Source organism: Lagopus muta, chromosome 4 (assembly GCF_023343835.1).
Source record: "Lagopus muta isolate bLagMut1 chromosome 4, bLagMut1 primary, whole genome shotgun sequence".
Taxonomy (NCBI): domain Eukaryota; kingdom Metazoa; phylum Chordata; class Aves; order Galliformes; family Phasianidae; genus Lagopus; species Lagopus muta.
The window spans coordinates 18,897,548-18,912,110 of NC_064436.1; the positions used below are offsets into that span (position 1 = coordinate 18,897,548).

Below are 14,563 nucleotides of genomic sequence, written 5' to 3' on the forward strand. Positions count from 1 at the left end.
GTGAGTAATCGCTTGTGCCTCACTTGTTATATACATTTAGGTATACATTTATGTGTGTGTGTGTGTGTGTGTGTGTATATATATATACACATATATTTATAAAAAATTGTCATAATTACTATCTTTTTTCCTTTCTCTGTCTTAGTAAATAGTTTTATCTGAACCTGTAAGTTATACTTCTTTCTTTTCTTTCCTTTCTGTTCTCTCCCCCATCCCACTGGGAAGGGGAAAGGTGCAAGTGACTATGTCTTTTTTTTATTTTATTATATATATTTATATATATATATTTTATATATATCTTTATTTTATATATTTATATATTTATATAAAATATCATTTATTTATTTATTTATTTATTTTAATTAACTACCTGCTGGGTTAAACCACAACAGGAGCTTTTTCTGTTTCTGCCACTATCTTGGAAAAAAGTTAATGCTGCTGTTAGCATGAACCTTTACCTTTCTTCTGTTTGAATGCAGGACTACTTGTCTCATCCTCTAAATGTTGCTTGCTAACTGTGGGATAAACTAGAGTGTGACAGCAATCCTCTAGATGGCAATGCAGCTGCATGCAAGCTCCCTAAAGAGAAAGCCGGTATTGTTCCTACTCACCGTAGCCAGAACACTGTGGTAGGCTACAGACAGTTTGGGTGGGTGCAGCTGGCTGTATTTCAGGGTAGTCTATGTAATGCCAAAAACCTGTCAGATTCCTGGACCGAGTGGTGTTTCAACTCTGCAAGAAGGATGGTAGGGAGTAGAGAGTTGTCTGGAAATGTGAGAGGGTCAGTACTGGTGGAGGACCTCAGGAATAAAGTAACGACTTCACTCCTCATGAAAGTCTTTTCTTAGCACACTACTTAACTCATGAAAAACGCAACTTGAAAATGTGGAGAAGGCATTCGTTTGCAAAAAAGCGCTACTCTGACTTATTTTAGAATTGGATAACTTGATTTCTGTTGCATCTTATTTAATTGCTTAAGGCTTGGAAGCTTCACAGCCAATAGCCAGTTAAAAAATTTGCAACACTAACAGAGGTATGGAAGGTTATGCCAAGCAGGTATTACATGAGTGTTCTTGAGACTAAGCTGTATCTGAGCTTTATCTCTCTTAGCTGCTGCCCCTAGGGCTTCTTAATTCTACAACAGCAGGTACGTTTTATGATACAACATTGGAAAACCACTGTAGATATTTAAATCCTAGATTCTGATCTGGGAGACTTTAGTCTTCTGATTTTGCAGTTCTTGTCCTACAAGCAAGAGCAGTTATGCTCATGCCTTGAAATCTGAGGGTGCTGCCCTGCTAGCTTCCTCTAGTGGCTGTACCTGCTTTTCACCAGTCATCCATGGGGCCACATCACATTCCAGCTAAGCAGTGACCAAGGAAGTTCCTTTGGACGACATGTGGCATGTGCACTGGTAACTGCAAACAAGAGGCTTAAGTTCCGTCATTTCTTTGCCATTTTTGCCATTGTTCTGTTCATTGTATGACTTGCACAGTGTCAATAAATCAATGGAACAGATGTTAGAAGGCCACCAACAGCATTCTGAAATAGAAACGTCTGTAAGAACAAAAAAAGGAGTCAGAAGAAACCCTTTGCACTTCAGTAGCCTAAGTTCAAATGTTCCCGGAAGAAAGAATTGAAAGGGGATCAATAATTGAGTAAGTCCAAGCATGATTTGAAGAAGTGCACAGAAGGAATTGTTGTTATAATGGAGAACTTTCAAACGAATGTCTGATCTGAGAACTACTGAAGTGGTTCAGGCTGAAGTGTAAAAAAACAAAACACAAACAACAACAACAAAACCCCGCAAAAAAAAACCCAAAATGCCAACCAAAAAAACCCCAAACCCCAAAGCAACTAAAGTAAAAAACATAAACTACCACTAAATGCTGAAATCCTTTCAGAAGAAGTCACTATGTTTCTTCAGCCAGCAAGGCCGCTCAGTTACCACAGGCAGATGTAATTTAGTATTGGTGGCTTAATAGTTGTTTGGGCGAGCAGAGATTCCCAATTCTCTGCAGAAGATCGGTCCTAAAAATGCAGCCACAGCCTGCTGGTGAGAAAAAAACTCAGTTAAGAAAGGAAATTAGTCTAGCTACTAACAATAAAAAGCCAACACACATGCACAAGCAATAAATAAATTAATAAAAGGGGAAAAAAATCCTCAGCAATGTCTGGAAAAAAAAAACAGCTTTTTTTTTTCTTGAGGAAAACCAATGAGATCACTTCAGCTAAAAGGAGCCCATAAATAAGGCTACTGGAGCAGACTGTTCATGCTTTTTGTAAAGTGTGAATGTAGCATGGGTATCTGAAGGGTAGGAATGATTGTGACTTTTAAAGTTTGAAAGTCCTGGGAATACACTACAGAATGCGGTTGTCACAGCTACCTTCTTACTGTCAAGTCATTCTTAGCTGTTTCAACCAAGTGTGTAGCATTTGCAAACTTGTTTGATGTGATGTCTGATTTTAAAAGTGGTAGTAAAGAGACTGAAAAAGACATATTTGGTTGTCCTCCTTCATTTCGTTATGTGAAATAGTAAATATTAGTGCATCATTTAGGATACTTTAGGATAGATATCACAGCAGCTCAAATGATTTAAACACTTCTAGTCAAAAAGAAGTTTAATGTGTGTCAGGTAAGGGATTTACTTTCCTTATGTTGATATTAAGTATGTTGATTATGTTCTACTCTCACATGATGTTTGTTAATAGCCAGCTAGGTTTGGAACCTGTGTGATACTAGCTGGTTTACTCAGCATGGCAGAGAGCTCCCAAGACCTAAGTGGAGTCACAGTTTCATGCTGCAAAGACAAATTTTAGTTCAATGGAAATCCTTTTGAGAGTGGTTAAAAGGTTGGGTTTCACCTCCTGACTGATCTTGTTCAGTAGGGAATATGAAGCTAGAGGAGTAGAGCTATTAAAAGGCTGAACCTGAGAAAAAGAAGCCTGTGAACTGCTCAAGGAAGTAATTGCTTCTGAAAGTTTGCCAGCTGAGTAGAACATGGCAGTTGCTCTGGTGTCACAACAGTGAAGAAGTCATGTTTCTGTGTAGTAGAAATATTAGTTTCTGTTACTCTGGGAATTGAGTTTTCACAATTAGTAAAGGCATTGAGTATTTAGCTGTTATAGAAAGACCGTTTTAGGTATGAATGTGGAGATTAAGCTGGAAAGTTAAATAGCAAAATTAGTGATGAAAGAATTCACAAAAAAGGCAAAAATTTACTGAGCCGTTTCAGTATTCTGTATGCATTACTAAAGCCTTATAGGAGTCAGTTTAGTGATTACTAATTTAGGAGGTTTTTAAAGAAAATTTTTTGACAGAGAATTTTGGGACATAGATAAGGGGCCTCAGCCAGTATTTCTGTGCTTTTAGAAATAGTATTTTTGAAACATTTCTTGAAATTTTTTTTAACACTGAACCTAATTAGTTTCTTAATTGATCCTCACTAGATTTTTCTTTTTCTAAGGCTTCTATGGATTTTCTTTTTCCTTTCTTTCTTTTTTTGCATGTATATGTTTTTTCTAATTCTTAGAACTGCTTCTTGCACAGCTATGGAGGAGGAAGCTGAAGGAAGGAGGGTCTTACTGAAGCAAACTTACATGGTATATGTAAGTTTCTTGGTAGCTTTATTTCTTACTAAATTTGTAGGGCATTTAGAAGGCCACAAACAGACAGGGAGTCAATAAATCAGCTAATGTGTTTTTCATGCTCAGGCTTTGATATCGTGAAAAACATGGAAAGCGCTTTACTCCTTCCATCCCAGTTGTCTAGAGACTTCATATTTTGTTTTTGCAAGAATAATAACCAGACTTTGCGTTTCGTTGTGTATGTTTTGTAGAAATAGCTGTCTTCAAAACAATCAAGTTCCCTTCAAGCAGCATTAGTAAATACTAGACATCACCCTACCAAGCAACAACATTTGCAGGTGTTCTGAGTGGTAGTGACATAACTCTTTCATGGGCTTACGTAAGCTGAAGGGTTTGTATTTTTGTGTCGTTTGTGTTTTGCAGAATTGAAGCGCGGTAGGGTTTTTTGTCTTGTCTTTGCACTTCAAGAGCGCACAGTCCTAAATTGGAAGCAATAAGAAAAGAGCATGTATGGCATTGCTGCTGTGTGGATGCACACAATCCAAATCAAAAATTTATGGGGTTAGTGGTTTTGTGAAAGGAAACTGTGGAATGCTTTCTGCATCTTGCTAACTTCCATACCCTGCTGAGCATAGCTCAGCACTTAAAGCCAAGTTCTGCCCTCTGATGCGCACACTTGGCTCTTGTTTCTGTCTAATGCATCTGAGATCAATACTTGGCTTTTATTTCAAACAGACAAGTAAAGAGTGCGTAATGGTTACATGTTGCAAATTGAGCAAATGGTGTAAGTAAAATTGCCATATTTAATTCAAGAATAAATCATTTTTCTTTGGAACATTTGGTAGAATTCTGGCTTTCTTGTCTTGGTGTTCACGTCCATGAGGAATAGTGTTTAATTTGACTGGAGCTTTTGCTGCTTATAACCACATACCTGAGAAGTTCATTTTAATTTAGATTGTCATGTTAATAGCGATAATCAACAATCCTCATCTGGGTTCTTTTTTTTTTATCTGCCCAATTGAAATCTTTCTTTTTTTTTTTTTAGGAAAAACATCTTTATGGGACGGCAGTTTTATTATTCCTCCAGATAATTTTATGCTTTTTTTCTTTTTTGGATCTGTATATACCATGTGTACTTCCATATATATGTGTATATATATACATATATGTATATATACATATGTATGTACATGCATGCTATGTGGCTTGCACTGGCCAAGCTGCAAAAGCTATAGAAAATAGAATCACAGGATTGTTTGAGTTGGAAGGGACCTCTAGAGGCCATGTGGTCCAACTCCCTGCAGTGAACAGGGACACCTACATCTCCATCAGGTGCTCAGAGCCCCTCCAGTCTGACCTTGGCTGTCTCCAGGGACAGGGTATCCACCCCCTTTCCAGGCAACCCATGCCACTGCCTTACTAACTTTACTAATAAAAAAATATATTATAAAACTCCATTATTTTATTTTGAATCTGTAGCACCTGCCTCTATATTTCTTTCTGTTCTGCAAACTGTCTATCATCAAGCAATTTTCTGCCATCTTGTTCTTCCACATTCTGCAGTGGAACTGAAATGATCTTCTGCCAGCACTGAAATAGCCTACAAACAGCATATAGTTTCCTTGCTTCTTCTTAAAGAGAAAGCTAAGCTAGACGAAAGCACAGACTTGATTCAACCTGCAGGAGATCAGTTGGACTAAGCTGCTAAACTTAGGAGCTACCTAAGCTGTTTGCTGTACAGAATGTATACTTGTAGAGGGTGTGTATTTTTGAAGATGTACTGTCATCGATGTACAATGTCTGGAAATAACAGTTGCTTTCCAGAATTATAATTCCAAGAGGAAATGTCATTGAAGTTTTTTTTTTTGTTTTTTTTTTTAAAAAAAAAGGCAGAAGAAATATGTACAGCTCATACTGCTTTTTAAAACATTTTCTTGTTTCCCCCTACCTTCTCCTCTCCCTCCCTTCCCTTAATCCCACTCCCATCTCTCAGCCATGAAGACTTCGAATTTATATCAGGGACCCGCATGCGCAAGCTGGCTCGAGAAGGACAAAACCCACCGGAAGGCTTCATGGCTCCTAAGGCTTGGACTGTGCTGACAGAATACTACAAATCCTTGGAGAAGGCTTAGGCCTCTTATTAACTGCAGATCAACCTTTGACGCCTGATTTATTTACGAGAAGGGGACCACACAGTCACCGTTCATGTCGCTTTGTTGTGGTATCTGTCAGGAAGTTCTTCTCTGAAAACAGACTCTTTCTCTCTAACTTAGCATCATTCTTTGCCTGTCCTTATGGGTTCTATTATATCCTGGCACCTAACTAGCTGCTGTTTTTAATGTCTTTTCTTTTATTACAGTTAATATTCTTACAGTGGGATTTTTAACTCTGGTTTTTTTATATTATTTTACTGCCTCTGTCTTCTGAGTTCTGCAGCTGTTAAATAGATGCAGCTTTTTTCATATTATTTAAACTGCTGAATATTTTCTGGTTTTAGTAGTTTGTAGGAGAAAATGTAATAGTTAGACTCCTAACTATAGATAGATGCTCCATAAATGAAAAAAGTAAATAAGTTTTAAACTACCTTAAAAGTGTACTCTATCTTATTCTCATCAGCATCTCCAGAAACATTTAAAATTAACTTTTCAGTATATGTAATCAAAAAGCAGATTTCTTTGCATAATTATGCAGCATAATTAACTTCTGTTGCTTTCTTTGTTTAGTTTTAGAGTTCTTGGAGCTCTGTCCGGTAGTTTTCTTCTGCTGTGGACCTGTAAAGATGACCAAGTAATGAATAAAACAAAATACTTAATTTTCTCTTAATAAACTAAGATATTTATTTTAATGTGTGCTTGTTGCAATGAATGTCAGTAAGGATCATTTGATCCCATTTGATTTCACTTACTGGTCTTTGTTCCTGTTACATTCAACAGTAAGCATACAGTAGTACTGATCTGTGGGCGTCTTTTCCAGTGTTTGTAGGTAATCAGAAGAACAGTCAAACTGTTCTTAGCTATTGAATAGGAACTTGTCATATCCTTCTCACTGAAACTCTCTTCTTTAGCAGAAGTTGGACGTAGGAGGAAAGAGTAAAAAATTGTTTTTAGAACATTGAAACTGGCCTGCTGTTGAACCTGAACGAAGCATATGATCATACAGAATTTTGGGGGGGGGGATTGTGGGTGGTTGTGGTGAAGGGACCAGTGCAATGAGTGGGATGAATACTAACTGCAGTCTTCATTTACTTGTTTGAAGTAATTTTAAGACAGATACTTTGGGAGTGTCTTCCTTCTCTTTTCTTCTTCTGTCTCCTTGAAAATATGTAAATAGTAACGTTTAGGGCGATTTATGCTTCTGTAAGATGCAAGAAAATAAGGCAAAGTTGGAAAAAAAAACAAGAGGCATATTTATCAGGAAACCACAATGATTATTGAGACTGCGTTTTGATAGCATAAAATTTTAGAATCACTAAATGTGTTACTTCCTCTCTGTGCAGGTGTTTGTGCAATACTTCATGCTTAGCTACAAAGATGAACAAAAGTTATGAGCTGCTAAAAAGGGATTTGCTGTTGAAAGTTAGAGTTTGGACTTTTTGCTGTCAGGTATGATTCTTATTAATAATAACATCCATCACAGTGTATTTTAGCAGAACGGCAAACACAGGTTGAAAAGTACAGAAGTAGGTATTTTACAAGTGCTACTTCAACTGTAGAAGTCTGGAAAATAACTTGAATGGTGAGCAAGAATTTGAATCATCCTTTAAAATTAATTTAGAAGTAGGAATAAACAACTTAATACAGTGATAACAAGCAGGTCCAATATTCATACTCAACTGGCATAGTGCTGAGGCTCTGTTTTTACAGTGCTTCTGGAAAACATTCCTTTCAGTGCTTTGTGTTAATGATGCCTTCATGTTTATTCTAACTTGAAGGTAACAGCCATGGCATTCCTAAGGAATTCATAATTAAGAACAAGAACATCTAGTCACTTTGTGGGTAGGACTTGCTCTATACAACTTTTTTCCATATCATGCATGTTTTCACTGTAGAATTCTAAGTTTTCCTCTTTTCTTACTCTCTTGTGTATGAAAGAAGTACTCCACAGGAAAGGGCTACCCTAGAAGTGATTAAAAGAAATGTTTCCCTTGCCTTCCACCTCCCAAATGGTTCTTTACCTGCTGCTCTTGTGCAGAGTAATTTGTCTGTTATCCAGTGCTGTTTGTATAGTCCCACAAAGACTGTTCTCTTCTATTTTCCTATGTGAGGCACTTTATGCCTGTGTTTGACTGGTATAAATGCTCATTCAGGGAGACTTTTGAATTAAGAATCTGAGAGTCTCAGTAGAAAAATACTGGCTATATACTGAGGGGTTTGGGTTTTATCTGGTTTATTTCCATAGGGGGGTTTTAAACACTAGTGACTTAGTAGTACATTAGACATACAAAATGGAAAATGTAGATCTGGTCACATTTTTTTTTTTCTAGACACAGTTTGGAGATATCAAGCTTATGCATCTGCAGTAATTAAGTAGAAGTCAGGAGTGGGAGGAAGTGAGTGAATATCTTGGGCTGGTGGTGGAAACAGAACAGAATTAGCATGAGCAATGCAGGCAGTAAGCCACTGTATGTGGCTGAGTTTGGACCTCTTCTGTATTTCATGTATCCTTAATTTCAGGAAGTTTCACATGTGGGTCATGCAGAGTTTAAACTTTCTGCGCTACAGAAGGAATAAAAACTACTTCAGTAACCCTGACAAAAATCTTACAGTAGTCTAGATGCTTTTCCCTTCCCTTGGATTAAAAGTGCTAATCAGTATAACATAATCAGATAATCAGTATATTCCCTTTCCCAGTATAAGCTGACAGCTTTGAAGACAGTAACGTGTTTGTCTCCTGCATTTATACACACTGTATGCCTTGCCATCTCTGGTTATGAACCTTTTTCTGCTACGAATCATAGGAACACAGAAAGAAGCTCTCATCTCTGTTATAAATTAGTTTCTCTATGAGTCAAAGATGAGTTTACTGCATCTAGGGCGCAAACTCCAAAGGCAGGAAAAGAAGAAGTTGTTGTTCTTGAAGTTGGAGAATTGACAAGAAAAAAAAAGAGATAATTAATGAAAATTCAGTTTCTATGCAGGGATTTGTGCTTATTCTTTTACAGGAACCTGATTTACTGTGGTGACTGAACAGTAATAAGAAATGTGTAGGAATGGTGTTCTATTCTTGAAACCTGACGCAGAATCCTTTAGCGCCACCCACAAAATAATGCGGACTTAATAGGCTGGATGAATTGCCTGAGTTGAATGTCACAATTAATACAACTGGAGCTCAGAATTAATGTTTTGTTTCTAGTTTATTAATTGATCTTGGAAATTTATGTTGCAGAACTCCTACTTCAGTTGCTGTGAAGGAGGGTGGTGTTAGTGCTATTTTCTTCACATTTAGTTTTAATAATATAAGATAGGTTGCCAAGGGTAACTTTAAAGCTTTCCGTATCTGTTCTGTTGGATATGGGAGTTCCTGCCAGCAGCGAAGCAGGTGTTGGCTAAACATGTGATTTAAAGGAAGTCAGTGCTAAGGTTTCTGCTCAGTTGTGCAGTTTTACCTTGAAGAAAGCCTGAGGGCTGGAGTAACAGGGCCTCATTTTTATTTGCTCTCTCCTTTTATGAAGAGCTTTTTGACTATGAATATAGCGCTAGATTTTAAGCAGGCTTTTGAAGTGTCCATTGAGGAGTTTTCTTTGTGTCTCCTGCAAGATCTCTGTCTGCTCTTCTGATATTGGAAATTTTTTACCTGTATCCATTTTCATTATTTAGTCTTTTATTAAAATCACTTTTTTTCATTATGGGAGGGTGTGTATGTGCATGGACCAGAGTTATACTTTCAACATTTCCAGAACTTTTTGCCCTAGAAAATTCATCTTGATATAATTTTGAAGCTGAAGAGGGAAGGCAACTGCCCTGAAAGCTAGGAAACAGTGCTTTAAAGCCACATCTGGAATTCTTAGACAATAAATGACTGCAACTTAAAACGAGAATGTGGAGATTTTAATATATCATAAAACTTGAGGAGCCTTGGATTCAGTATAAGAACTGTCACCCAACCTTTATGTTGAAATCAAACTATACAACACTTTGAAGTATATCTAGTCAGAATGCTACTACAGAATGTCTGTATATAAAAGGAAAAAAAAACCAACCTACATCCTTTTCAGCCTAATCTTCAGTGGAGTGGAAATGGTGCCTGAATCTCTTTTATCCTCTGTGAAGTTATTTTGTCTGTGGAGTCCTACACTCATCAGTCTAAACTGCACCTCATAAGAAGAAAATAAGCATTTTGACCACGTCCATTTATTTTCATCTCCTGAATGTAAAAGGCTTGCAGTCTAAGTTGTGGGTTTTTATTTTTCTTTCTGACCACCTGCATATCTTCAGTCTTTCCATCCAGATGGCCTTCGTCCAAATTTTTGTGGGCTACACATCAATTATTTCTGTAATGATTTGATATTCAAGCTTATTGCAATAGCTGTGATGAGACAGATGAGAAAAAACATTGTCCAGGTATTAACACTCTGGACAGCATTGTTGCACTTATTAAAAAATATGACATTTCACTCAGAAGGACAAATCACTTCTAACTTAGAAACATTTCTGATTTCAAGAGTGCTAATCAGAGAAAGAAAGCATTTAGGCTTTTGTACTATTAATTTTATTTCATCAACAGTTTTCTCAAAGGTTTTGTGTGGAAACAGAAGAAACTCCTTGACTTTCAAGCATTGGATTCGAAAGAGCTGTCTGCTGTAGAATGGAAGACTGCAGTCAGTCCGTGGAAGAGCATTGATAATGTGTCACTGAGGTCTGCCTTATTTCTAGCTGACGAGCACAATGTTCTACCAACTGCGAAAAGCAGTGTTTTGATCATTCGATTCATTTGTTTTCCTAGACAATCGAGATAAGATCACTTATGTTTAAACATAACTTTCTGCCAGGAGAAAACTTACCGCTATTATAGTTTATATTTAAAATGTGGCATAGTCTAAAAAAAAAAAACAAAAAACAGTGTTATAATCACGCGAGCAAATGTCATGCTATGTGACAGCAGAACAATAAACATACCGTCAGTGTCAACATCAAAAGTACAATGCAAAATGCAAACTGCTATTGGCTCTTTTTCATTAGAGATAGTTATTTATAACTCCTTTGTTCCTTATTTCTACAAGGAATGATACTGCTACTTTCTGGAAAGAAATACTGCTTCTTTCTTTGCCTTACTTGGTAGTTAGAGAGACACAGAATGACACTCTTCATAATTTATACTATTTTCAGTTAGTATTTTGGAAGGCATACTTGTGAGCTCCACAACAAAATCGCTTTGCAAAGAGTATTACAGGTTTAAATTAAAGTTTTTCTCTGTAAGTGGTCTTGGCTATTTTACCTACAGTACCATTAGTTTTTTCTCTCTTTAAACAAACAAACAAAAAAAAGCAACAAAGTTTTATACAGCTCAGTCTTACGTAGAGATTGGGTACACAATTTTTGTGAAATATTAAAACAGCTATGGCTGACTTTTTCATAAAAAGCTTTTCATTCAGGTGTGTCCTTCATGCTGTGATGACTTCTTGTGACACACTTCGTGTGCTGGATAAGAGTATAGAAAAGTATAATTTCAGGGAAAGGTGATTAATCGATCAGTGTCGATCACAGGACAGCATTATTCAAGCACTGACAATAAAAAAGCCACATCTCTTGTAACATGCAATTCTTTCAATATAATATCTTGCTTTTTCTTTAATGATTATTGAAATATAAATGGAAATTCAAAGCAGCCTGCTCCGTCTACAAGGTATGCAGAAAGTGATGAAGGTTTGGTCACTTGTTTTCTGGAGAGATGAAAGTGAATTCCTTCTCACACTTTTAGTGTATTAAATAAAAAAAAGCACTGAGATCTTTCCATTTTTGTAAAGATGTGTCTTCATGAGGAACAATGTGTTTTCTGATGTTCAAAGAGTTGCACTGTTTTCAGTTTGAGGTTTTGTTGAACATTGGCAATGAACTGCAAATACTGGCCTATGTAATCCAATTCTGCGCTGGATGCTTTAAAAAAAGCAATCTTGCCTTTTCTCTTAGATCGACTCAGTTGACTTTTTTCACCTGTATTTAGTTTGAAACAACTTTTTGTTTCAGGTTTTTTCTCATACCTATGTAATTGCTAAAAAGAAGATTCAATCTCATTCTTGGTTGATTATTATCCTAATATGTTTGTAGATCTTGGAACTATTACTGAGGAAGTAGATATCTTTCCACATCGATTTTGTGAAATTAATTCTGGAAGATATCAGCTTAACTTTAATCCTTTCGAAAAACGAACTTGAATTAAGATCTCACTGTCTTTCAAGAAAGCATGAATCTGATTGCATTGAGAGTGCACTACTTTTTTTTCTTTTTAAAGTTTGTGAGTGATTGCTGGAATACACAGTCTCCTTTTTGACAGGAAAGGGTAATAGACTGTTTCCTGAGGTGGGATAATGTAAGTTCCAAACAAAAATCTTGGCTGATCGTAAACGAAAGCATGAGATAACAGCTTTTCAGCCAGTGGATGACAGTATTGTTGATAAAAGTCAAAGAAGGCCTGGCTGTGAAACCCAAAGACCTGTGCTCCACTGGAAGACCTGCACTGCTGTAAGCAATTCTAGCCTGGTAGTGGACTCTGCAGCACAAGTGTGTTATCTACTTTCTGGTTTCTGCGGAATTTTCAATATCTCAAATCTCCAGATGTAATTTTGATACAATCTGTGTCCTTAGTACATTCCACTCATGTATGGAGTTTCTAATTTTGTTCAGGGCTGGTATAATATGGGCCCATAGTCCTTCTCAGTTTGCAGACTACTATGGTTTATGAGTGTAGGTTTTTTTCCTATTGTTTAATTTTAGTAAGTATTAGCCAATGATCTTGTTGTTCACTTGTCTTCTGAGGTTCCCTTAGCAGCTGTTTGTGAACTTTTCCATTAAGTGCAACTCACAAATTTTAAATTATTGCTCTAGAATAACAGCTAGTGAACTCATTAATTTTGTCTATGCAAAATTACAAAATATAGAAGCATTCAAAGGAAGTATAAGGAAAATAATTGAAAAAAATAGAATTGCAGATGGAGTAGGCAAAATCTGAGAGGTTTCTGTATTTTTGTTTAGTCCAGACTCAATTTACGCTCATCATCTAGAAGAAAGTTGATAGGTGTTGGCAGTCAGTGTTTGTATGCTACTACAGACATGGGGGAGAGCCCAGTGAAAGCAATGACAACTCCAAAAACCTATCAAGCCTTAGAAGACTCAGTGAACGAAATGGAGTGAAAGAGGAATTGAGACCCTGAAACTTGGGAGTGCTTCTCTTGTGCAATGGATATGGAGTTGGAGCCAAGGCAAATGCCAGTGCATTGTGTGGTGGAATGTTTGCTTGCAGTAGTCTTATGGACACAAAATGTTACACCTCCTTGGCATAAGAAGAAGCCACGTTGAGTGTTAATGTTCCAATGCTTGCTTTTTCATTGGAAAAGTGACATGGAAGCCAGTGAAATTCTGAACTGAAATGAAAGAAGCGAGGAGCTCACAGTTACCCTTTTAATGTTACTTACTTCATCTTTTGACTTGGTATCTCCCTAGTTTTGTATTTCATTTTCTCTACTGTTTCCATGACAAGCAATATGGATCAAAGAGATTAAAACTAGTTTGAAATAGGCCACGATTCTTCAGGATATCAAGGTAAAATTTTAAAATAATCATCTTAGTTGGGAAAGCGTCTTTGTTTGCAGTGTGGCTGAGCTGCTGCTGGTAGCACTTTGTTTGCAAAGCGTTCTCAGAACCGTTATAACAACATCCACATTACTGATGCTCAAATTGGGAAATATTAGAAAAATTCATATTTTTTACAGGCTTTGTTAGAAGCAAAGAGCAAAAAGGAAGCCCGCTGTTTTTGAAGTAGAAACATTTTAATTCTATAATGGGTAGAGGGATGGGGGGACACAAAAACTTCAACACAAGAAAAGGCTACAGGACTTAATTGTTTTCACTGCTACTGATCTTAAGCAGGGGTCTTTGCTGAAGAGCTGATGATATGAAAACTGCGAGGGCAAGTTTGTTATAAGAATAATCATTATTTCTTATCTTAAAACTGAATTTCAGTTATCCAAGAGATGCTACATTTGTTTTAAATGCACTTCTAAGTTTTAGAAGGACAGGAAAGCGCAATCAGAAAGTGGAAAAATTCTTGTGTTAGAGTTTTCTTGTCTGTACCAATCCAGTGTGAAAATAAAAAGCTAAGTCTTGCAGATTGATCACCATCACACATGAGCGTGTTTGTGAGCTCCGTCACAGCATCTCGTTGGGCCAGTTGATGTTGTACTAATTAGATGTCATTCCCAATGGGATAATGGCAGATCTGCCCTCGTTGCCATGCTCTGGGATTAACTTAATGGGTGTAGTGCAAAATGCAGTGTGGGTTTCCACGAGAACAGGCTGCTGTAGGAACAGCTAGCTTGGTGCATTCTTGCCTCGGTAGACTTTGAAGTCATTTGGACCTTTTTTCTACAGCAGTCAGTGCTGGCAGATACCCTCTTGAATTCTGAGGTCAATCCATCCATGGCAAAGTCATTTTGTAAATACAAAAAAAAAAAGGACATTCCAATTTCACTGCAGGAGTCACTCCTTGACTTTTTCCTGATGCTGTGAAACAGGCCTTGCTGTCTTACGTATTAGAATGACTTGATTGAGATATTACCTGAAAAATTCAGTTGTTGTTGAGGGATTTTTTTATTCTTTCTGCCCTATTTGATAAGAATGAATGCTGCCCTTAAAAGTGTGTGGAAAAATAAAAATCTTCATTTTATAGAGTTCTGCTGAACAAGCAGGACTGTAATAGTCTTCGTCAAAATTAAATACCAACTAGTCCTGCTGCTCATATGGGACACACTTATTTGCATTTG

At 36.9% G+C, this 14,563-nt stretch overlaps 1 protein-coding gene across 1 annotated transcript in view; it reads left to right on the plus strand.

Annotated features, from left to right (window-relative positions):
* Positions 1 to 6,433, plus strand: part of PAPSS1 (3'-phosphoadenosine 5'-phosphosulfate synthase 1) — a 37,676-nt gene extending 31,243 nt beyond the window's left edge. Inside the window, exon 12 of the mRNA XM_048942481.1 lies at positions 5,582 to 6,433. Coding sequence (XP_048798438.1) covers positions 5,582 to 5,720 — 139 coding nt within the window. The 3' untranslated portion in view covers positions 5,721 to 6,433. The remainder of the gene's footprint in view (positions 1 to 5,581) is intronic.
* Positions 6,434 to 14,563: the final 8,130 nt, after the last annotated feature.